The following is a 24,267-nucleotide window of genomic DNA, read 5'->3' on the forward strand; positions in this document are numbered from 1 at the left end:
GAGGCTGCTCCGTGGTTTCGTAACATCGGTTTTGCATGTAGGGCTGTTAGCTCTACCTAACCTCCAACCTGGAGGACCAGTTGGTACATTTACCAGATTTCGTGAAGGTCCCAGGACACCTAGGGAAGCCGTGAGGGATTTAGGTACATTACCAGTAGCTGACAATATTATGGGAACTACAGCCATTTTCTTGCGGCGTCAAATTTATTCGAGGGAATAGCAACATCAATAATATATTCCGACCTGTCTCGTCAACTAACAGCATGTCAGACTTGTTGTGTATTATATGGTGATAACTTGTGACTTTGAGAGTGCCGGTCCCAATACATGCCGTACTGCCAGGAGTTTAGAGCCGAGCTAATTATCCTGGACTGAACATTGTCCACCCGCTTTTTCTTTATAAGCATTTGATAACTCCGCTGGTTCTTCACGTATGTTGCAACCTTGAGCACCGATATATCAGCAAACAGTTGAGATGCAATTTCATCATTGATTTGAGAGAATTTTCGCCTGTGAATACCTATTCTATGCAAAGGATTCATTTCCGAAAATTCTATACACGCTCTTTGGAATTCGTCAAGAACTTCAGCGGAGATTTGAGCCGGATGAAGAAAAAAAGTGCTTCGACGAATACCGAAATTTGCCTGCAGTATGGTGTGGTATTATCGATGTAGCTTCCGCGATGATATCAATCGGAAAACGCTCGCTGATGATGGCCGGGATTGTATCGTTACAAGTGCGGTGTTATTTCGTTAGTAGGAGGTGATGATAAAGAGGTTAATTTCCTCAGTACACTTCATCCGCTGCTCATATACGCGCAACTGAACTCTTCTCACCTATCCCCTGGGACACTGTAATAGCCTACAGCCATTCAGACTGAAAGTAACCATACCTCGTCCTTTCGAAACCGGGCTTGGAACCGACTACGGCAGGGTTCTATGCCAGCAGAAAATATACGAGCGTAATCTGAGTCTGTACCGTACCAAGGACCTGAATAGGTGGCAATCATTGGATTGTAAGTCTTCTCGATGACCGCCTACCCCTACTTCTTGAACAACCATAGTGTCTCACAGCGTAAACATTATAGCGACTCCTACAACTTCAATTGATCGTTGAAAACCCCCAGACCAAAGTTTCATTCATAATTAAAGAGAATATCTGCATATACAAGTAGCTTAGTGTAATGCACGAGGGAATTTTCGGGGTAAAAATAAGAAAATATTTGACCCATTTCTTATTGAATTTAGGTCGAATTAAGAAAATGGTTCCTTCTTTTCAATCACGGAGCACGGAGAGATGCAGAAGAAAAGGGCCAGTGTAGACTCCAATGATTTCCTAATTATTCAACTTTTCTGCGAATCTCCACTTTTAACGAGCCGCTATGAAAAAAATGTTAATTGCTTTATGTAAAGCTTTTTTTGTCCAGTCCCTCTCCCTCAGTGAACAAGAATATCCTCTAATCAAACTTTATTCAAACAAGAATTCCTAATCCTCCATGTAATATTTTTTGTAGACCCGAACCGATTGTGTGTGCTGTAAGCCAATATGGAGTAAGAGTACAGACTTGGTCGGTTGTCTTTCTATTTTTTGGACACGAACTTTCGTTTGATACTTGTGAATGGAAATTGAAAATCAAATATTTTCTTAGGCCCCGGCGAACGGAACAAACAGTTACTTTTGTAAGATGTGAAATTTATAGAAAATATGTAAAACGGGTAAACAGAGAAATGTTGTAATAGAAACAAAAATTGCAAACATAAATGTTTGCTTATTTACATGAGCTTGAGGGTGGTTCTTTGAAAATCTTTGGCTGAGGAACTGAGTATGATCAAGTATTTTACTTTCTTGCAGATGAGAGTATTTTATATGGATTGAAGCGCCTATTTAAACTTGCAGAGGTTCATCCTATTTTCAACGCAAAATATGAAAATAACGAACATAAAGTACGTACAAGCTGTGTTAGACGAAAGTATACGTCTTTTCTTTAATCATTGGATTCCTTCATTTAAAAGTTCCTGTCATCCACTTTCACGGAAATGAGTTAACCGTCATCTTCCGACACTCATACTCCGACCTCAAAACCTAGTTGGGGTCGTGGATAAAGTGATATAAATTCATGTTACATAGCAAACCCTCGCCTCGTTGTCAAGGTTTTATGTAAAACCAAAGTCAGGAGATATCAGCACTCACTATAATCTGATTGTCCGAGCGCAGTTTAGGCGCTATTGTTATTTGATTCAGGAGCCCCATGGCAACAAGATAGTACTCTAAGTCTATATTGGCCCTACCGACGAGTATATGTTCAGACATTCATCAAGACTGAGAGGTGGCTGCGCCCAATGAACACGTGATCAAATTGGTTTAAAGCAGTCCCATCTGCAAAGGTCTATGTTTGTTTGTAGACCCGTTTCCGCGTGGATCAACCACTTCTAACAACCATTTCATGCGACACTGTCGGGGGGCAAATGGGAGAATACCCCCGGGCCCGGATTTTTTCGACGACCCTTCGGCTTAGAAATTTCAGCATTCCCATTGCAGCATTACCATGATGAAAGACACTTTTTCGAAGTTGCACTTAGATTCGCGAATTAGTCGCTCCTTCTTCGTTCTTGACAAATTTCAATTCTGAAGAAGCAGAGCTGAATTCAATGAGCTGACTTTCAACCAGGAGAAAGAAAGATGAGGATTCATTTGGGTCTGATTTTCAGATAAAACTTCCTCCCTCAAAAGGGTGAAAAGCAAAAATGAAGGAAAAGTTCTCCATGTAGATATGAAAACTGGAAATCCGCGGTGTGATACAGACATTCATTCTTTAAGTCCACCCAACTTCTGGCGTATGCTGACGATATCGACATTATGGGAAGACTGACCCGAGACGTACAAACTGTCTTCATCCAGATCGAGCAGGCGGTGCGGGATCTTGGGCTGCATATCAATGAAGGCAAGGCAAAATATGTGGTGGCAACGTCAGCACCAAAAACTAACCAACCAACAAAATCAAACCGCACTGGTCAAACGGGAAAGATAAATATAGAAGACTACAACTTTGAGACCGTTGATAATTTCTCCTATCTAGGGTCAAAAATCGCAACCGATAACAGCTACGTTGATGAAATCCGCGCACGGTTGTTGGCAGTCAATAGACCCTATTTCAGTTTACACTGTTCCGCTCGAAACGTCTCACCATAGGGTCAACACTCTTACGGTACAAGACAATGACCTTGCCAGTCCTCATGTATTCCTTGGAGGAGACTTGGGTTCTTAGCAAGAAAAATTGCGAACTCTTGGCCGCATTCGAGGGAAGAATCCTCCGGAGAATTGTTGGCCCCCTACATGAGGATGGACGATTTCGTAGCCTACGTAACGAGTTTATAAGCGGTACTATGACCGTCAGGTTGTGGACAAAATCCGGCTCAATAGATTGCGGTGGGTGGGTCACTTAATCCATATTGATGAGGATAATCCAGCTCGGAAAGTCTATAAGGGCAATATCTATGGTAGAAAAAGAAGACGAGGCAGAGCTTGCCTGAGATGGAGCAACGGCGTAGGTCAGGATACGAGACAGCTTTTAGGAATAGCGAATTTGTGGGCCTCGGCACAAAACCGGGATATTAATGTTCCTTATTTAGGCAGGCCTAGACCGGATACCGGTTGTTGCGCCGTTGATGATGATGATGATGAAACAGACAGAAGATATTCGGAGTGTAATTTCGCGATGTTTCCAGCGATTAAATTGTTTATTATGATAAAGACTTGCTTTTTGCTATTCGCTATTGATATTTATTGACTTGTTAGCACTGATGAAGGGAACAAGTGGATTCCGCAATATCAGCATTTGCAAGATCAATAAATATCACTAGTGAATAGAAAAAAGCAAGTTTTTATTATTTCAAACTGAAGATATCAACCTGTCTTTGGCTATAGCTTTATATAGCCTGACTATTTCTGTGGTTTGTTCTATCCCTTCACAGAATTCTCTGAAGCTATTTTGTTTTGGTCGGTCTTAGGTTTGTTTTAACCGGTTGAAGAATTTTCGTACCTCTGTTCTCATTCCGGCTAAGTTCGTATTCCAGCAGAGTAGATTCCTGAAAAACTTGACAGTCTTAACAGGACAGCTGGCCTCCTACGCGTCAATGACGACTTTGTTGAGGTTTCAGTTCGCTTCTGATATCACCTCCTCTTTGAGGAGTCATATTATTATTCAGGTGACTTAAATAGGAGAACCAATCCGCCCCCTGGTATTCCCTATTATTCTTCTGAGTTGCTCTCAATGTCGAATTTAATTATTATGTGATCTGATATAGAGAGTTGATCCGACACCCTCGACCAGCTTGCTCATTAGAGTATTCCCTAGAATTATGTCTAGCATCTCCTGTCTAGTGTAAATCAGGAAGGTTTTACTTCTTTGAAGTTGGTAAACTTGACCAGTTTAGTACTAAACTTCACCACTTTTGTGACGAACTCGAGTGGAATCTAAATGTCGTCTCCTGGGAAGTAGCCCGATGCCACGACTGCCTTTCGAGTTCCCCCAGCTTCCAGTAGGACTTGGCCCCGACAAGGACAGCTATTGCATAGTGGAGATTTACCTGAACTGACCGCCTTGAGTCCTAGAAAAGTCTAGATCGTCCTCCTTGCTGGGCAGCAGGTCTACTTCCCTATTTGATCCTGTCTTTTCGTCGTCTATGGCTTCTAAGACTCCTTTGGGGACCTCGGTAGATTCTCCAGTATCTTTGCTCGTCTTCTCCTTGCACATGCTCAGATATGTAGCGAAATCTATAGTTAATATGGCAATTTCGTCGTTTAGCAGACATCTACCCCGATCGTGAGGAGATAACCTTTACTTCCACCTTGCGTTTGAACACTTTCCATAATCCTGTATGAAGATCATCCTTTTGAGCAATTATGGGGGCCATGAGCAATTTGGGAAATACAGTCATAAGCCATCCCGCAGCGGCCTCCGCCGTGCCGTCCACAAAAATACCGATGAACACAAGTTTTGTACTCCATCCCTTGTAAATCTACCTGACGACTAGGTCTTTCATAATTTCGTACTCCACATGAATGCATGTGCAATGTTTTCGACAGTATGGCCAGTCGAGTGCCCTTGATCACATAGCTAATGGCGGGCCTCCTGACTCTTGACTTCACCCTTGACTTACCATAGATTTCCTCCTTGTTGGGTCAGTTACCCCTGACTGCAAACTGTCAAATGGGCACGACTCGCATAACACATTGCATTGGGGAAGGGTTTTTCGACTGCCCAATGAAGATCCGTAACATTTTGTCAATAGTAGGTTCACATCGTACAGAGTGTGGCTATCACCATCCCCTAACAGTCTTGGTAGACGAGAAATTTAGCTCCTGGAGAGCCAAATATCACTCTAAAAAAGAGATAAGCTGGCTCCTAGTCACATATCACCTTCAGAGAGAGAAAGAGAGTTTGACTCCTAGCGACAAATAGCCCTGAGAGAGACTGAGAGATTAGCTTCCTGATAGCTGTATCCTGCATTCCTTTGCTTGACCCCTGGAACGTACAAATCAAGATCTTTGATTTTATACCCCACATGACTATATACGGGGAGAAAACATTTTACACCCCTTAAACTCAACGTAGAATAATGTTATCCACTGCATGGGAGGGGGCTTATAGTTCGCGCCTGCTTACCGAATTTCAAATTAATGGGAATAATCGTTTCTGATCAAGTACCTGTGACCAACTGTGACTGTGACTTTATACGAACCTTTATAAATGAGCGTTTTGAGGTCAAAAATGGAACACGATATTTACATGTGCTCAGTTACTTGTTAAAATTGGCCTTTGAAATGCATATTGCGGGGAGGCATTTACCTAACCCAGAGTTCAACAGTGAAATTCAATTGGTGGTGTCAGAAAACACAAGGGATGAAAATCCCAAAGACTTCTCTAAATAATCCAGAAAAGGGGCACGCCCGCTATTTATTTTTTAGTTTTCATTTGTGAATAACTTAATAATAATACCGCCGAAGCCGGTCCCAAGCCCGGTTGTGAAAGGAGGAGGGATGGATAGCTTCAGTCTGAATGGCTGTACGCCACCGCAGCGTCTCAGGGGGTAGGTGAGGAAAGTGCAGGAACTTTGCAGTCTTGCAGATTACTCACTAAGGAAGCTATCTACACACCTGGCAGCTAGGGATAAAATGCACCATCAACAATGAGAAGAAAGAGAAATTTGAGGTCCGGTACGGATAACCGGCGGGAGTCGTCTGACTTGGTGACTGGGTCGGGCTCTCGTAATGGACAGCACGGCGTCGAAACCGCTAGTCGTGGGGCGGTTCGACGTCTAGGCGCCACGACGACCAGGAGCACAGCTCCGCCTGCTGCAGCTGTTTCGCCACAATCTGTGGCGACCACTTCAGCAGGTTCGCGTAGGAAGCGGATGAAATGGACTGAAGAAATGAACCTCTTCATCATCCGCTCCTACTACGAAATAACGGCGGGGGCGGGTACAACATCTTACCGCCCCTTGTTGCACCAGAGATTCGTCGAGCGTTTCCCGCAATTCGCGCACGTGACTGTGCAGCGAGTCGCAGACCAGTACCGCTTCATCACTCGTAGTGACACAATCCCGGCCACCATCAGGGAACGTGTTCGACTTGAAGTCATCGGGGAAACTGGTGACCGAGAGTCGATGGGGGCAGAGGCGGCGGCATCAACAACACCACGCCGCACTGCAGGCAACAGGTTCAGTACTCGCCGAAGCACTCTTCTCCACCGTCCAGCTGAGGTTTCCGCTGAAGTTCGGGACGAATTCCAAAGAGCGTGTATAGAATTCTCGGATATGGATCCTTTGCATAGACCAGGTATTCCCAGACTCTATGCATCTCCAGCAACTCCGGGAATTCTATCTCAAATCAATGATGAGATTGCATCTCGACTGTGTGCTGATATGTCGCTGCTGCAACTACAATCACTTGTGTATTGTGGTGCAGTTGCGGCTATCAGATTGCACGGTCAGAAGATTCGCTTTCGCGTTACTGGTTTGAGTGACAAAAGAGATCCACCATGGAAAATTCGTCTGGAACGTCGGCGGGACTCACTAAGGCAGGACATTGCTAGACTGATTCAGATCAGCACTGGCAATGCCAGCCGACGGGTGAGAAATAAAGTGCAGAGAGTTTACCGGAACTATGCCATCCCCTGTGAGACACCCGTAGTTGAAATTCTGGACACACTAAAACAGAAACTTTCTGTCATATGCAGTCGGTTACGACGGTATGGCGAAAGTTATTCCAGACGTGTCCAGAATGCAACATACGCGAGGAACCAGCGGAGCTTTTTCAGATCTCTCAACGAATCCCAACAGAGCGCCCAGACAATACAGTTCTCGGTGACGGAAGCGAAAGAGTATTGGGGTGGACTTTGGGGGTTACCTGCCCAGCATGCTGAGCATGCTGAGTGGATCACCGCCGAAGGCACCCGCCATGCCAATACACCTGGCATGAATTTCGCGGATGTTACCGAAGAGGAAGTTCGACGAGCTATAAACATCTCGAAGAACTGGAGGGGCCCAGGTCTGGATCGGGTGCAGAATTTCTGGTATAAGAAATTTACCAGCGTACACAGTCGGTTGGCACGCAGTATAAATGAGGTCATGAGTCGGCCGGAGGAATTTCCACCTTTCCTCACTGCGGGGATTACCTACCTTATCCCTAAGAAGGACACGGTGCAGGACCCCGCAGACACAAGACCGATCACTTGCTTACCAACCCTCTACAAATTCATCACGTCCATTATTAGTGGAAGGATCAATGCGCACCTCGAGACCAACAACATTCTGTCCGAGGAGCAGAAGGGCTGCCGAGTTGGGTCAAGGGGTTGCAAAGAGCAACTCATTATCGACTCGGTAGTTGTAGGACAAGCAACTAGAGGCCAAAGAAACCTCTTCAGTTGCTATATCGATTATGCCAAGGCTTTTGATAGCGTTCCGCATACCTGGCTGATCGACATCCTACATCTGTATCGCATTGATCCGAAACTAATAAAGTTTTTGGCGACAGTCATGGAAGGGTGGCATACCACCTTGTCAGTCCGTACATCTGAGGGTGCTAATACCTCAGAGCCCATCCGTATTCGGAGGGGCATCTTCCAGGGGGATTCATTGAGTCCCCTTTGGTTTTGTATGGCACTGAACCCCCTTTCATGGCTACTGAATGATGCTAGAGGGCATGGTTTTGCAATAAAATATGGCCTACGTGCTAAGTGCGAACTGACACACTTGATGTACCTAGATGACATCAAGCTGTATGCTGGTACTGACAACCATCTTAGAAGTCTGTTGCGAATAATAGACATGTTCAGCCGTGATATTCGGATGGAGTTTGGATTAGACAAATGTCGAATCCAAGCCATTCGCAAAGGTCATCACGAGCCGCATGCCGGACATAGCATTGGTGACCTCCACATCGAAGCTATGACCGAGACAGACTTCTACAAGTACCTAGGAATTCTGCAAGGAACCCATGCTCGAGTTGGTGATCTGAAGGAAACTCTGCTGTCCGAATTCCTGCGACGTGTAAAGCTGGTGCTGAAATCGCATCTCTCGGGGAAGAATAAAATAAGCGCGTTGAATGTATTCGCCATCCCTTCACTGGCTTATGCATTCGGAATATTGCCGTGGACGAAGACTGACCTGGAAAACGTCCAGCGGCGGATACGGACAACTATGTCCAAATTCCGAATGCATCACCCAAAGTCTGCCGTGGAGCGGATGAACCTGCCTCGTGACATCGGAGGTAGGGGCGTGGTTGACGTGGCGGCACAACATCATCGCCAAGTCGACTCGCTGCGCGCTTATTTTTACAGTAAAGAGCAGGCGAGCCCCTTGCATGCGGCTGTCTGTAAGGCAGACTGTGGACTGACTCCACTTAACTTGAAGGATCGATCTTTCAATCCTCTGAGTGGGGTGAAGTCGGACCAGGAGCGGATCGAGGAATGGAAGTCGAAGGCAGTGCACGGTAAACACGTGAATTGTCTTTGGCAGCCATTTGTCGATTTGCATCTGTCGAACAGATGGCTGTGTGCTGGGGAGCTCTTTGCTGAGACGGAGGGGTTCATGTGTGCCATTCAGGATGGCGTGGTCGCCACCCGAGCTTATAAAAAGCTCATCATGAAAGAACGGGTGGAGAACGACCAGTGCAGAATGTGTGGTTCGGCGTTAGAGACGTTGGACCATCTCATTTCTGGCTGTACTGTTATGGCACCGGTGCAATACATCACCAGGCATAATGCTGTATGTAAGGTTATCCATCAAAACCTTGCATATAAGCATGGGCTGATCACGGGAACATGTCCGGTTTACCGATATGAGCCGCAAGCAGTACTTGATAGTTCTGCTTACAGCATGTATTGGGACCGGCAAGTTCTGACTGATCGCCATACCGCACACAACAAGCCTGACGTACTGCTAGTTGACAAGACGGGTCGCTCCGCGTATATTATTGATGTTGCTATCCCCCATAATAGCAACATTGAACGGAAATACGTGGAGAAGAAGGTGAACTATGAGCCATTGGCTCGGGAAATCAAAGAAATTTGGCGTCTCGAGCGGGTGGTTGTGGTTCCCATAATATTGTCAGCTACAGGTATTGTACCTAAATCCCTGACGGCTTCCCTTGATGTCCTGGGACTTTCACACAGTCTGGTTCAAACCATGCAGAAGTACACCATTCTGCATACGTGCTCGATGTTGCGGGGGGTACTCGACGGATTCTCCCACTGACCTACCACCGGCCACCACCACCAGTGCCCCTTTAGTTTTTAAGTAGGTAGGATCGTCCGAGCCTAAATGCTTGGCACTTAGTGCTAGTATTGGGTAAAATCCGGCATCTGCCGAGATTGTGATAACTCGGAATTAATAATATTTCAACTCACAGCCCATTTATGAGCCTGATACATTGGAAAGCTTACGTAACCTGGGGAGCAGTTTTCTTGAACATGTAGTAGCTATTGAATTGGTATTTTAGTTCGTCTAAGTGAATAGCGTAGTGAAAAACTTGTTAAAAATGTATTTTCTGCCTTTAATCTTAGAAAAATATAAATTATATTATATGTCATAGCAGTGCCTGCACTGAAAATCACATAAAAACATATTTTTTGTGAACAATCGGGATTGTGTTACAAATCGCTCTTTACCTCGATTTCCCTTCGTTTTTCGCTGTCTACGCCTCAAATGGAAGGTTCCTAGGGGAAGGTTTTCTGTCAGAATCACAAAAAAAGTCTTTTGGGTGTTGGCATAAGGTAATGGATTCTTTTTAAATCCTTCATTATTCTTTGATAAAGAGAATGGATTGCCGAAATAACTGCAAAGCTCTGGAAATTTTCATGCTACTTTTAGCCGACAGAAATATGACAATCTCTAGCCAGCAAAAAAATATGAAAAATCTGTAAAAATAATGGCTAACAGATAAAATTAAATTAAAAACCCAAACGTTGATGTTAAATGTAAATTATAATGATAAATCCTTCCTTGATCGGCATTTGCTTTCTAACTTTTCTTAGCTCTTCTCAAGGAAATTCTGAAGTATGTGTCGATTGAATATTTGTAAATACACAGGCATTCCTATAAAATGGGCGTAATTGTTTACATTTTTTCGCCACGTTTCAAACAGAAATTCGATAGTACATTAACATATCAAAAAGGCATTTGATGGTTGAGCCGAGGAATTGATAGCTTTCTATCTAGTTAGACATTGGTTATTTTGTTTGCAACAGATTGCTATTTCATCAACTACAAAACCAAACACTCAGCTCAGATGATGTCGAAAAATTTATCTAATTATAAGTATTATTCGATCATTTACGCATGGCTTGCCAGTAGAGTATTTTTAATTAGCCATACATATGCGTCGTGGTTGGAATTTATAAATAACGAAACCACCTGAAAAGCCATGTGGTTTATTCGCAACAATGTACATGGAAAATCATGGTAATTATCTTTGCATTCATATCATAATAAAATTGTTGGGAATCATAGCTATAAAAATTATATTTTCATTTTCACATTTGAGTGAAGCTACAGATAGTCGAATGCAGCCCCCTGTTTCAGTTGAAATTGTATAATTTCAAGTAATTTGCTGCTGTCTACATAGAATATAAGCGTAGACCGGCATTTTACACATTACTCTTATGTCTCGGAAATTATATTATTTCATTTATTTGAGCTTTACTCCCTTTTTAATTACACACCCTATACTTGATCAGTTATTTGTATGTGCAGGATTTTCCTTCCCCAATACCAACTGAAAATCTCGTGCCCATGTTAAATATAGATTCGTTGTAGATTAATCCGCCCCACTATTTTCAATTAGGATCATCTTCCCCACAGAATTTTCCATTACATTCTATTTCATCGATCTATTATATTTCTACACATTTCAAATAGATGAGTAATGGCACGTACTCCATACCAACGTGAGCCAGTATTTACTTTGGAAAGCCTGCGATCGTTTCCGTAAGTTAATAGTTTCAAAAATATTATACCAGAAAGCAGAAAGTAGTGAGACTTAGACGCATTAAATATGGGTAATTGTACTATATACCTGTACGAGTATTGCTGGAATTTAATGATTATTATTCACTTAATTTTGTATTGTCTGTCGCTGCTGACTGGCTGATTTATCTATGGGACGGGTAACGTTTTAATTTTTCGGGAAGATGCCATTTTCTCATAAGGAGTGCTCGTCACTTCCCCGCTCCATCTTAAGCAGGGTCCGCCTCGTCTTCTTTTTCTACCATAGATATTTTCCTGAAAGACTTTCCGGACTGGATCATCCTCATCCATACAGATTAAATGACCCGCCCACTGTAACCTATTGAGGCGGATTTTATCCTGACGGTTATTGCAGTATGCATGGTTGCGGTTCTGACAGGAAAAATTTCGTGTGTCTAGCAGCAGTATGGCTCTGCTATCTGTCATTGAGGAAAGTTTGTTCCTAGCTTTTGATAGAAGCACAAGAAAATACTACTGACTCAAATTGTTAGTTCCGGCCCGAACATGGGAGAAAGTTATCTTTTAGGGTCATCAAGGAACTGCACAGTACAGCTTGACTATCACTGCAGACTGCAATCCGCGTACCGTCTAACCGCTCGTCCTCCATCCTGCCCTCCTTCAGATTGCATAGATTTCAGTCTACCAGACGCTAAACCTTGCTTCAAAACCCCTTTTGAAGATAATTAGGTATCTTCTACTGAAGAGGTTCATTACAAAAACATTTCTCCCAATAACTCTTCCAATGCCCTTTGTCTTTCACGTCCATTATTTCCCCATAGATCTAAACGTGTTAGGTGACGGGCTCTCATTGCAGTGCTCTGATAATTATATACGTACATCCACTGGCTGGAAAATGGGTAATTCATTTGGAGCTAGCTGCAACAGTGGACAAGATCGTAGAAGGAGCTTCTCCAAAAGAAACCGTAGTAAGCACATACTCCTGGACTGGCTTATGCCTACATAGTCTATAGAGTATCCATTGAATATACCGTTGGATGCATTCTAATCATTCGGAGCATCTTTTCAACATCAGACGAAGACACAAAATTATGTTTTCTCCATCTTAGAAAAATCTGCGCTACAACTTATCGTTCAGGCTGACCCCCTTTGTTATTAATGCAGAGATGTTGAATACTGGTCGAACCTTTATGGTGGAGCTCTCTAACTTTATAACCGAGTGGTGAGGAAGACAGTACACATCCCTATTTTTTTCAATATATGGAACCGTTTGTCGCATGTGGCCAGAACGATATATTCTTGCAGTGCTTCATGGTGGGAATGTCAAAGATCCGCTTTGTTTGTGGTCTTTCCTAGGATTTTAGGATTCTCCTTAAATGGAAGTGTTACCACATATCTGCCGTTTTCATCGCTGATTATCGAACTTTGGTAACTAATTTCACATTCATCATGTGAAGGCACGTTCTCAGTAATATCATCAGAGTCGAAGAACCGCTGGAAATCTACCGTATAGATATTGGATATGAAAGCGTTGACCCTAGTGCGAAGCGGCATCTTGCCTGATAGTACCCAGCCTAGATCTGTCTCTTGAGCTAGCAACGGCTTGCCTTTTTTCAAACCTCAACGCAATTTCTCCTGTTTGCAAAACGACGCTTTTCTTCGATGGAAGCATCGCAAGCGAACAGCTAATGTTCCGCTTTGCAATAGGAGCAAGTTGTTGACATCACGTCATTTGCGGATCTGTATTTCAGCTTTTTGGCAATTATGGCGTCTAGATATTCTGATGCTGCTTGACGGGTGTTTGAAAACCGTTCCTTCAAGACGGTTAGTGCTAGCTCGTAATTGGTGCTCCTCAAATGAAGGTGGGCTACGGCACCCTTTGCAGCCCTTTGTAAGCATCCCAGCCGATACTGTCAATTTTAAGGTTTTGTATGAAATAAAACCTGATAAGAATTGATTCGATGTTTGCCTGTCTGTCTGTCTATCTGTCTAGCTGTCACACCCGATTTATTTGTAAACGGCTGGACCGATTGTCACGAAAATTTGTGAGACCGTGTGGTCTGATGTTCCCTTTACATAGAGTTTACTTTAAGGGGGGCGCTCCCCATACATGTAAATCGGGGGGTCAATTTTTTTTTCACAGAATATAGTCATGTAGGATATCAAATGCAAGGACTCAATTATTACTTTTCGAAACTGGACCCACTTATAATTTCAGGTGAAACTTAGAGGAGCGAGGGCTCAAAATATGACCCACAAAAAGTGTAACAGGTCTCCAACCGAAAAATCTGAAAAAGCACAGTGATGTATCTAAACGAAATCTATAAAATTTTACATCCGACGAAGATCCCACTTGCGTATTCGCCTTCCACATCCACACATCCTCGCTGAAGGAGTCTCTCTTCGAGCGTTTTACGAACCCCTTAAATTCATGCTGTGAGTTCCGGAAGTTTAACTAGTCCCTATTATCATTGCTTTTACGGACACGATTCGGAAGATATCGGATTGATTTCTGTTCCACCAGGGAACTTCTTTTCCTCGTTTGCGTCGGATGATAAGACAAGACCCCTTAAAGCATTCTAAAAGTGTGCAATCAAGAGTTTCTAATTGAACTTCTATTGGTAAACCGGGTCTCATTTGTCTAGGAAGCTGCAGTTTGTTGCCAAGAAGTGCACTAAAATTTGTCCAATCTGTTTCAGTAGGATTCCATCTTTGAATTACAGGCTGTTCGCCCACAAAAGTGAGACTAAATTCAAAATAATGGTGGTCTATTACCTGCCTGTCTCTAGCCAACTCTAGTTTACGCACCAGGACACAGGCTCTCGATCTTCCAATCCAATACTACAAACTTTGTTAAACCGCATTTATGGTTGTTGTACCAGAAATATATAAGGGCAGTCCAGCAACATTGCTAGCCTTACGAACAGAGGAGAAGGTTTTGGTACATTCTAATTTAATATGCCTAACCCTTATATTTTTAGGCATAATTTGAAGACCGCCGCTAAGAGTTTAGCACCTTCCACCGAAAATTCTGCTTTTTTCTGTCTGTTTTCTCTGTTTGTTGCCACACTTGGTGGTAGAGAAATGTACAGCTCCTTATTCCTCAGAAACTATGCTTTCTTTCGCAGCACCTTCTATTTCACATACATATATACTGGTTAGGGAAGAAAAGCAAAATTTCTAGTTACACGCAAATTTTGTTAAATAATAAAAGCGCGAAACTATTTGTACGTAGAGCGTACGTATATAGAGCGTCAATCTCCAAATCTCGCTGCTCTGGGTTCGAATCCCAGTCATCATGGGGATCTGTATTCGTCTTGTGTTGCCTCGTTGCTGTGAACTTATCACAGCAAAGAGTTAAGTGTGATAATAGGAAAACTCAAGCACAATCTAACTGTGTGGATGTCCTATACTCCACCAAGGAATGAACGGGAAACACTAAAGTAACTTTCACATTTCTCTTTCCTTTAATGTTAAATTTTACTAACGAGCTTCCTTCCTGTAGTTATTTTAGTCGAAGTACTAATGACTACCGGTTATTTGTCACTGCAAGCGAATGCATAGATATTTATTCGAACACTGAAGGAATATACCCCAAACTCACCAGCTGGGGATGTATCTGATGGGAAGTCTAGTAATTTGTCAGTTTCTCTACGTTACCCAATTCACGCAAAATAACTTAACCTATTATTATGAAATTTATTCGCAGAGGAATCCCTTCACATGCAACACGTAATGTTCTGTTGAATTCAAAACGAAGGCGGCTTAAGTTCATATACGTTATTCTAGGTCTTAAAGGTGAGTAGTTGGTCCCTGGGGCTGGCATCACACCTGCATCCTAGGTGGTAGCATAGTGCTGATGATAGTGAGATGTTATTATCAACACGTACAAGATCTGTGGGAAATAATGCACCTTCAATACGGCCGGGATTTTTCGGGTTCTTGCCACTGATTCCAAGATTCGTTTTCCTCAGGAGTTTGGATGAGGCATGTCTCATTCAAGGGTTCTGGGACTGACGTGCGTCCCTCTATGTCAAAGACAACGTCCTCCAGGATATGAAGCCTGCGTCAAAAGGTTTTAAATCTTTCATTAGGGATTAGATACAGGATAGACGTTCTTCTTGTTTTTTTTTAGCCTTTGTCACTCTCACACGCGGGTTCGGCTCGTCGTGATCGGTGTGCCATTTTATTTTTCCACAGGCCTAATCTAGATGTAGTTGCGAAGCCTTCAAATCACTATTCAGCATGTTAACCTGAGGCTCATGACTCAACACGATCAATATTCCAAAATTTTCCATCATCAAAAGCTGACTCATTATGTTAGCTTTCAAATGATATGTAAAGATGATACATATCATTTGAAAGCTAACATAATGAGTCAGCTTTTGTCAACTTTTGTTGGTATGTAAGCTTAAAGTACTGTTACAATAATGTTTATTGAATTTTAGATAAGAAAATCGATTTTGGGATTTCTTTAAAATTTAAACAGTTCAAAATTCCAACAGATGACCTTTGCCAATGCAAAATATCCTTTTACAAGAAATTTTATGTACTTTCTGAAAATGGGATCAAATCTGGTATCAAATGATTGAAGGAGCGGGAAATTGTGATTTCCCACTTCACGAAAAACGGCCAAAGATAGAGTGCCCATTTCCCGGACCAATTTTCCTCAAACAAGTGATGCTATCCACTACTGGAACTTGTATCATCGTAAACAGGGCACCCTGTGTATATACTACACTCTGATCATAATTTTTAAACTTTTAAAGAGTTTCCTCGTGTATTGATACGACAATTCGCCTAATCGGGCATTCGTTACCTCTAAGTATATTGTCAACATTTGAAATTTTCCGTTGGCATGTAGACTCCAGGCTAGAAATTGCAACTTACCTGGTTTGCTCTCTTCAGGCCTCTTTCAACAAGCACTCCTCCGTCTTTCGTTTTCTGTACAGAAAACACTTCTGCTCTTCTTTCTTTGGGGTTGATTTCATAGCTGATCTTACCGAGGATTTCCGCAAACGAATTGCCTTCCATTGGTTTAATGAACAGAGACGGCGGTATATTTCTTGTTTGTCTCCTCACCCTTTCCTTTGGTGTTCCAGCATGCATATTAATCCTTCAGGCTTCAGGCAGATGGTTTTCAAATAATACGACGCTTTGTTTCCTCTTGTTCCTTTGAAATTTATCCTTCGTCTCCTTCGATGCGTCTTCTTCTTTTTTCTTTTTCCCTATATCTGACTTTCGCTTAGCTGATCCTTGAACTCACGGATAGATCAGCGCACTACCTGACCAAGGTCGTGAAGGAGCTGATTCCTGACACATGTCACATTTACTGCATCCACATCTTCAATACCGGGGACTAGCGGTTGACTCTTCAACGAACAACACTTGAAGTCAAAAATGCCTTTAGTTCCGATATGCTAGGCATGCTAGATGTTCATTCTGTGCGCCGGACGATCTTTTATGGATATTGGGAGATTATCTGGAGACCGCTTCCTGCTCGAGTCGAGGTCACGTTGGGTATAGTACGTGGACCTCTGAAGCGCTTCTTACGATAATCTACCAAGACTGGACATACCAGAAGGGTCGCGCCTGGTGGGTTATTCAGCTGCTGTTGGAGTGCTTTTGACTTGACACAACGGGTAAGCGGATGGATGACTGTTGAGCGGATGGATGACGAGTTGATGGTAGACTGAAAACTAGCAACTAAGTACCTTAGCGTTGGGTATAATAGTTAAGACGTGCAGGCAAGAACCAGTTTTCGAGACAATTGTTCTGACTCTTAGGTCGGAAGAGATGTTACCAATCCTTGAAATAGGTTAATTGTGGATAGCATTGGTTTATTTGTGCGTTTTTGCTAATGTATATATTATTGCTTACATTAAAATGCCACATGAATAAATTAGAAATATTTGGAAAATTGAATACAATGTACATTTTGACTTAGAAGACAGTTTTGCTCACGATACTATTTGCATGCAAAGTTGATGATACAGGCTGATGGGTTGCTCGAACATTCTTATCATGCACGGTGCACTTTTGCGGATATTTTGTTTTTAGTGTAATTTTACTGTAGGATGGGAATTGTTCTGATGACGAGAACCTTGTTGGATGTGAAACTCGAATATGAGCTTTTTCGATCAAAATAAAGAGGCAGCATACAAGGCTGCAGCTGGAGTATCGCCCTTAACTCGGCCAACGGCAAACCTTTCAGGTACCCATCAGACAAAGCGAGTCAACCGGAACATAGCACTATGTGGTAGTTCTTCTTGTTGCGAAGAAGGTAGAGCTAGACCTGTACAGAGACCAAATGGCAAGGGGTTCCTTGAACAAGCTTCGTCCTCTCCCTTTCTCTTGGTGAAACGCATGTCCTGATTTGAAGGCTCCTTAATTCAAGAAAGCGGATAGGCTAATCCAAAGTAATGTGTCAAACGACCCCAGGCTAGTTCTCTGACGACCGGAAGTTGATTAGTAGGTATGTTGTCTGGCGACGTACCGTTATGGTAATCCAATGTCGTGAATTCGTCTACCCTACCCAGTAAGTTAGACATGACTTATGCGATCGGCATAGCTTCTTCTCCAAGTAATTTATCTAGTCAGATTTTGCAGGGACAAATTATCTACGACCAGTAACTTCGAGGATTATATAGGACTGCGCTGATAAAGAGCCGGCCTGCTCATTCTTAACAGCTGGAGTATAAAAAGGGCTTTCAAGATTTCAAAAAATTCATTATGAAGGATTTCGGTTTATTCCAAAACCCTGTGTCTACCAATCCTTGGATTAGAAAGGTGGAAAAAATTCTCTATCCGGAAAATGTTTAATATTTAATTAATCATATTTCTTCGGCATGTTGTTCCCTATTACCGTAAAGACTTAGAGACGCCGAAAACAATTGTCGTCAATCCACATATGAATATATAATATTGATAAGCAAAAAAGTAAATGTACCTAGCTGTCTGCTCGAAGTAGGACCATTATTCCGGTTCAATGGCAATTGGTCTTTAAATAAATCAGCTACACGCCGAAAAAATCAACAAATACCATAAAATTTCGCACGAGAGAAAGTGAAATGCTGGGAAACTCAACACGTTTGATTTAACATCCCGAAATTAATTTCGAGAAATGTAAAAAGATATACGAGTACTTGGAATTAAACATCCACAAAATTCTATTTGCAATTGCCCACACTTATTTCATCTGATACTCTAACGGATTGCCAAACGCACTCGTCTCAATTAAGATGCTTATATTTCGGTGAAAGCAAACATCTGGAGGACTTCCTCTAGGCACTTGAAAGCCCATCTGCCGCCCGGCAGGTCTTCCTTAAGTCCCTGTTATTAATAGGCGACTTTAATAAATATTTTGAAATTACTGGAATAGCTGCGGTAGAATCTGTCGAGCGTTCTACGGCTTCAAGTGTGTGGGAGACGTAAACAATGTCAAATGCTCTACATTTAGATTGTTCCTGGGCTGAGGGGGCTGCGTATGGTCAAGGGTTCAAAGAGATAATTGCATATAAATTGTGAAGTTGATGGGCTTAATAGAATGCGAAGTGAAAACAAAAGCCGTTGGCGATTGATATAGGAATAACGCTGAATATTAAATTTGTAGCCAGGCGTACTATACAAATCCTTGATCGTATTTTTATAACCTTTTTATATTTTTGTTTCAGATGCTGAACGTGGCCGCATTTCAAGATGTGTAAAGACTGTGCTCATCCGATTTAAAGGCGAGAATAAATTCAGTTTAAAAGCAGAGGGAGAAAAAATGCGGGAAATTAGTGTCCAAAGTCAACATACCCTGTATTCCGGTTCGTGTGTTGGTTATTCAAATTAAACAATTTTAATGCGAAAAATCGTCAGCAGCCATGGACATTCATATATTGGAGAGTCCCATTTCATTGCCGATGAATTTCAATTCAATAATGCACCATCTGATATTCGAATAAAAATTTTCCGATAAAATGGAGGTCAACATGGATGACAATTCATCACTGACAACGGACTACTATAGCTATTATTGGAATATCACAGATTACTACAGCACAGATAATTATAACTATGTTTCGACGACGAGCAACAGCACCAACTCCAGGTAAGCTCCCGCAATTTATTTCGCTTGGAAATCCACGCTCCGAATCAATAAATTTTAATGTAGTTACAAATGGTCCACGATGAATTATGAATACGGTAAAGTAATCCATGAATTGAGAACAGTATTTTCCATTGTGATGCACATTGATTGATAATTCGAAGGGGGTGCAGCCATCCTACGATACATGCTATGAATTTTGGTTGAAGTGAATACTATTAATAGACACAACACACGCCAGATGCAATGTATTAAGAGTTATCTAAGGTGATTTACGGATTCAGTGTCGAGGTTTACATTTAGATGTAAAATATGCAACGCAACATCATTTTCAGTTGGATAGAAAACTGTAAATATTCAATAATCCGCATTTTAGGAAGGCGAATTATTGAATTAAGGCATTTTAGGGAGGGCAAAGTCTTTTGCCGTGTGCTTTTAGAAGCCCTTCATAGATGCACCTACGTAATCCTGGAAGTCTCGGTTTTGATGAGTTAATAACTTCGGTTTTACAAAGAAGGCTCTGCAGGTTACGCGGATAAAGACCATGCCGACCCCCGTTCGGAAAAAATATTATGATTGACGATCGACGGTTAACGATGTTGACGATCACACAAGTCATTGCGAAGGCTTTTCTCATTACTACCATAGGTAGCTTTTCAGAATAGGCCTTTTACAAACTCAGACAATGAAGGGATCCTAGCACGAATGATCAAATCCAAGCAAAAATCTATGATTTATTTGCGCTTTTTGACCAATATGCAATCATCCGTAAGGAGTTCGTACTATCCGGACAAACACCTAGCGCGGTTTTTTAAGGGGGAGCGTTCAAGAAACTGGGAAAAAGCGTTGTCCCTGCTCCTCCGGTCGTCACCAACAATTTCCCAGCATGCGGTTAGCCCTGACTTGGTTCGGCTGATTTTTTTCTAGTCCCGAAAATAACATCTATGCTCATCATGTTACGAGGGATCTAAACAGCTGTCTGATCCTGGCATTTCTGGAGACGTATGAAAATTGGAAGACTCGTTGGTAGCAGTCTACACATATATGCGGAAGGATACTGCTTTGGAAAGTTCTAATCATTTGTACTATGATATTATCAGCGCCAGTTCTGTACAGGAGGGGCACGTTCCGCAGTTGTTATCCATTGCCGTAGTCGCGCTTCTATTTCCGATCTGATCCCAGGCTCATTATTGGTTTCCAAGGTAAAAATATACTGTGTGTCAGCCTGCAATACAACCCGTAACCTGGAGAACCAGTTGGCTTATCTCTGTTTTAAGGTACAAAGAACTCGTCGTTCACCCTCTCGTCCGCTACTTTGTATTGCCCAAGGGTTACCAATTTGCAAACCCCCATGAAACACACACTACCCTACAGTCTCTATTAATAAACAAAATGCAAGCTAAAGTTGTGATTTTCTTATGAATTTTTTTCACCCTATCAGGTTATGTAAAAAGATATTTTGTGTATATTTCACAGTCATTTGTCCATGTAAACAGGAAGATTGATCAATGAAATGGTAAGGGTAGGTAGGTATCAGTGACCGCTTCGGAGAGCCCAATTAGCGCAGTGGTGGGCCGTTTTGATGCCACAAACTCCTAAGATCGTGACTGCTGTTATGGTAGCAGGGTGACAGTGTCTATGGGGCTCGGATCTTCAGAGCCAGCCCGCAGCATTCACGAAGGAAAGCAGCTCTCCCACTCTGCAGCTAGAAATCTCACTGAGGTCCCCAAAGAATGGTTTACCCAGTGTCCGTAGCCTGACTCTAGCCAGAGCTGGGCAATCGCAGAGGAAGTTCATGAGCGTTTCCCTTCCTTCTCCGCAGCTTCGTCAATGCGAATTCTTGAGTATACCGAGCCTGGCGGCATGGTCTCCTATAGGCCAGTGCCCCGTACAGACTACCGTAATATTGAATGCATTTGCACGCGTCTAGCACAGGATCTTCCGTGATCGGGCTATGTTACAAGCGGGCAAAATTCTCCATAACTCCATAACACAGCTCGTAAGCTTTCGCCATCTTACGCCCGCGGCTGCTAGGTAGTGCGAGTAGACTCCGCCCCCGAAAGCTGCCAGCGAAACACTGACTGTATTCACCGAAGGGCTTCCAAGAGCAGAGCTTCGCCTGGCCAATCGGTCAGCCCGCTCATTCTCCTCTATGTTCTCTATGCCCAGGAACCCAGAGGAGGCAGGCCTTGAGCGTGCCGCCCAGACGGTTCAGCGCGTCTCTCCAATGCCCCACCAACCTGGAAGATTTCGTTGCTGAGTACAAGGCCTTGATGGCCGCTTCGCTGTCGGTGAGAAGCTATTTTATGCTTGGGGCTCGAATCTCACTCCAGCCATCGACAGACTTCCAATATTGCCAGTACTTCCGCTTGGAATACACTAGCGAAACCTGGGAGGCCATACGACTTGGATACACTGTGTGTATTCGAGAAAACCCCCGCGCCGACTCCACAGGCCATCTTTGATCCATCGGTAAAGAATACGGAGTCATAACCTTGCAACACGCCGCCGGTCTTCCACTTTTCCCTGGTTGGAAAGTCCACAGCAAAGTTTCTCGTGAAGTTCAGGTTGCGTATGGGATAGATTTCCCGAAGTACTTCGCTGCCGAGCATCCAGACTCACGTAGTCTGACGGCACTGTACGCTGCAATGTATTTCATATGGAGGTCTAGGGGGAAGAGATGCAAGAGTACATTGAGAGAATCTGCCGGGCAGGACTACAGAGCCCCAGTAGCACCTGCACACGCGGTTCTTTGAATTCTATTAAGCTTCATCCTATTGAATTTTTTTTCTCAAATCCTATCACAATACAATAGAGCCGAACGTTAGGATCGGACGTGCTACATCGGTGTACATCCAGAGAATCATTCTCGGCCGGAGACCCCATTTCTTTGCAAAAGTTCTCTTGCAGCCATAGAAGGCAATACAGGCCTTCTTAACCCTCAGTTCTTTGCTTGCCTTCGAGGCTTGCTTGTTGTTATGAAATACCTGGAAAAGAACTGCCTATAATTTGAAAGGTTATGGGGATTACCTGTTATCGCATTAATTCTGATATAGGCTTCGCGAGGGGATGGATATTTTTTTATTAACGGAGGATTAGCCTCAATATCTTAAAGTGTAGCCTAAATTTTCTTTACCTTCAAACAATTTTACATTCAAGGATTCCACCTGAAGATAAGTAAGAAACGCCAAAACTTACTTCCCCACATAATTATGTATTATATTCCGTTTTTTGGTGGGTACCGTCTTCGAAATTAAATATTCTCAAATATTATTACACATTATTTGACCAACAAATTATCTCCACTATCTGTAAGATACACACATTTTTTCCTTCCGCATCATGAGCTCTAATCACTTCAGTGTCCCTTCCGGATGAAATATAATCCTCCGGCACCGAAATCCAGAATATCGTCGGCATCCTTTTTACACTTGCACCCATAAAATACTTACGTAACAACAAATTGATTTAATTATTCAAAACTTTCCCACCTTTCAATGTTCGGAACCACAGTCTGGAGTTCCATACAATTTTACCGTTTTCCCCCTGTCCAGTTTTTGTTTGTTATTATATTTTCAGGGGAAACTCTGCACTCAGTTCTTTGCCAGTATTTTTTTTTATCGCTGGACAAAAATTTCCCGGCTGGAAAAATTTATTGGGCAGTAAATTAGGAGGTGATGGTGCGGTTACGTTAAATTGAAAATTGAATCAAGAAACTTGGAAGCAATAAAGCAACTTTAGGGGTTGCTGTTGACGGATCAATGGCCAGTGAGTGGAATAAATGAACGGAAATGTTATCTTTACGAAAATTCCGCGATTCCGACAAGAAGTTGCCTCCAGAGTAATGGAGTTGGTCCTTCTGTAGAGAGCAAATGAAGCTGTTACGCAGGCTGGGCATGGTTACGAAAAGGATATTGCTAGTGGCAGCGACTGTGTGGTTTGTTTCATATCAAGCTAGCATAACACGTTTAGGCATTTGAATGTTTTATTTCGTAGCCGTGTTGACGAAATGGTTCCATTAAGCCATTCTTTTAGTCATTTTCAACAATTAGTAACATTCTGAAAAGTTAATTAACATAAAGCCGATTAGCGCCACAGGGTCAGAGTTTCATTAGAGATAATGAGATGAAATTTCAGGGTAACACTTCCTTAACCTGTTAAATAACCCCCAACATCAAATTTATTCATATACTCCCTGCATGCACATATAATACATACGTAGATTCTAATGAAAGGTTTCTCATTTCATCAACACTTGCAGGCAAAATATGGGTTTCTCCCATTCTTGAAACCAAACATGCAAACATTTCCCCATTTATGCTGACTTACCCCCAAGTTCCCTTTACAGTTGGCTTGGGGTGCAAGCTATGATTTTCAATTATTATTATTCTCCTATTCAATTGTTTCAAGATCCTGTCGGTAAATTAATGTTCGTTTCCAGGTTCGGTTAACTTTTCGGTAGTTAGCTTCACTCAGTTGAAATTCCTTCTCATTAACTCCTAATACGTATCCTTGTACAAACTAATCTTATAATTAGCCGTCATATGCCTAAGTCTGGATATATGTACAAAGATTTGTATGTACGTCTAACTAGCTCAGCAAATCCTATTACAATGTAATCTGTCCTTATTGGGGCTAATGTTAGTGTAAGTTGTGTACATATGTTTATCCTTCGTTTATTAATGCTTCACT

At 42.5% G+C, this 24,267-nt stretch overlaps 1 protein-coding gene across 7 annotated transcripts in view; it reads left to right on the forward strand.

Annotated features, from left to right (window-relative positions):
- Positions 1 to 24,267, forward strand: part of LOC119652680 (tachykinin-like peptides receptor 99D) — a 321,905-nt gene that overhangs the window by 62,826 nt on the left and 234,812 nt on the right. For 6 of the 7 annotated variants that reach the window (XR_005249576.1, XR_005249577.1, XM_038056952.1 and 3 more), the window contains exon 2: positions 19,157 to 19,578. Coding sequence is in view for 5 of the 7 variants with exons in the window: in XM_038056952.1 (XP_037912880.1) it covers positions 19,448 to 19,578 (131 nt within the window). In the remaining 2 variants the exon portion in view is untranslated. The remainder of the gene's footprint in view (positions 1 to 19,156; positions 19,579 to 24,267) is intronic. The other variant, XM_038056954.1, reaches the window with a different exon arrangement.

Source organism: Hermetia illucens, chromosome 3 (genome assembly GCF_905115235.1).
Source record: "Hermetia illucens chromosome 3, iHerIll2.2.curated.20191125, whole genome shotgun sequence".
Classification (NCBI taxonomy): domain Eukaryota; kingdom Metazoa; phylum Arthropoda; class Insecta; order Diptera; family Stratiomyidae; genus Hermetia; species Hermetia illucens.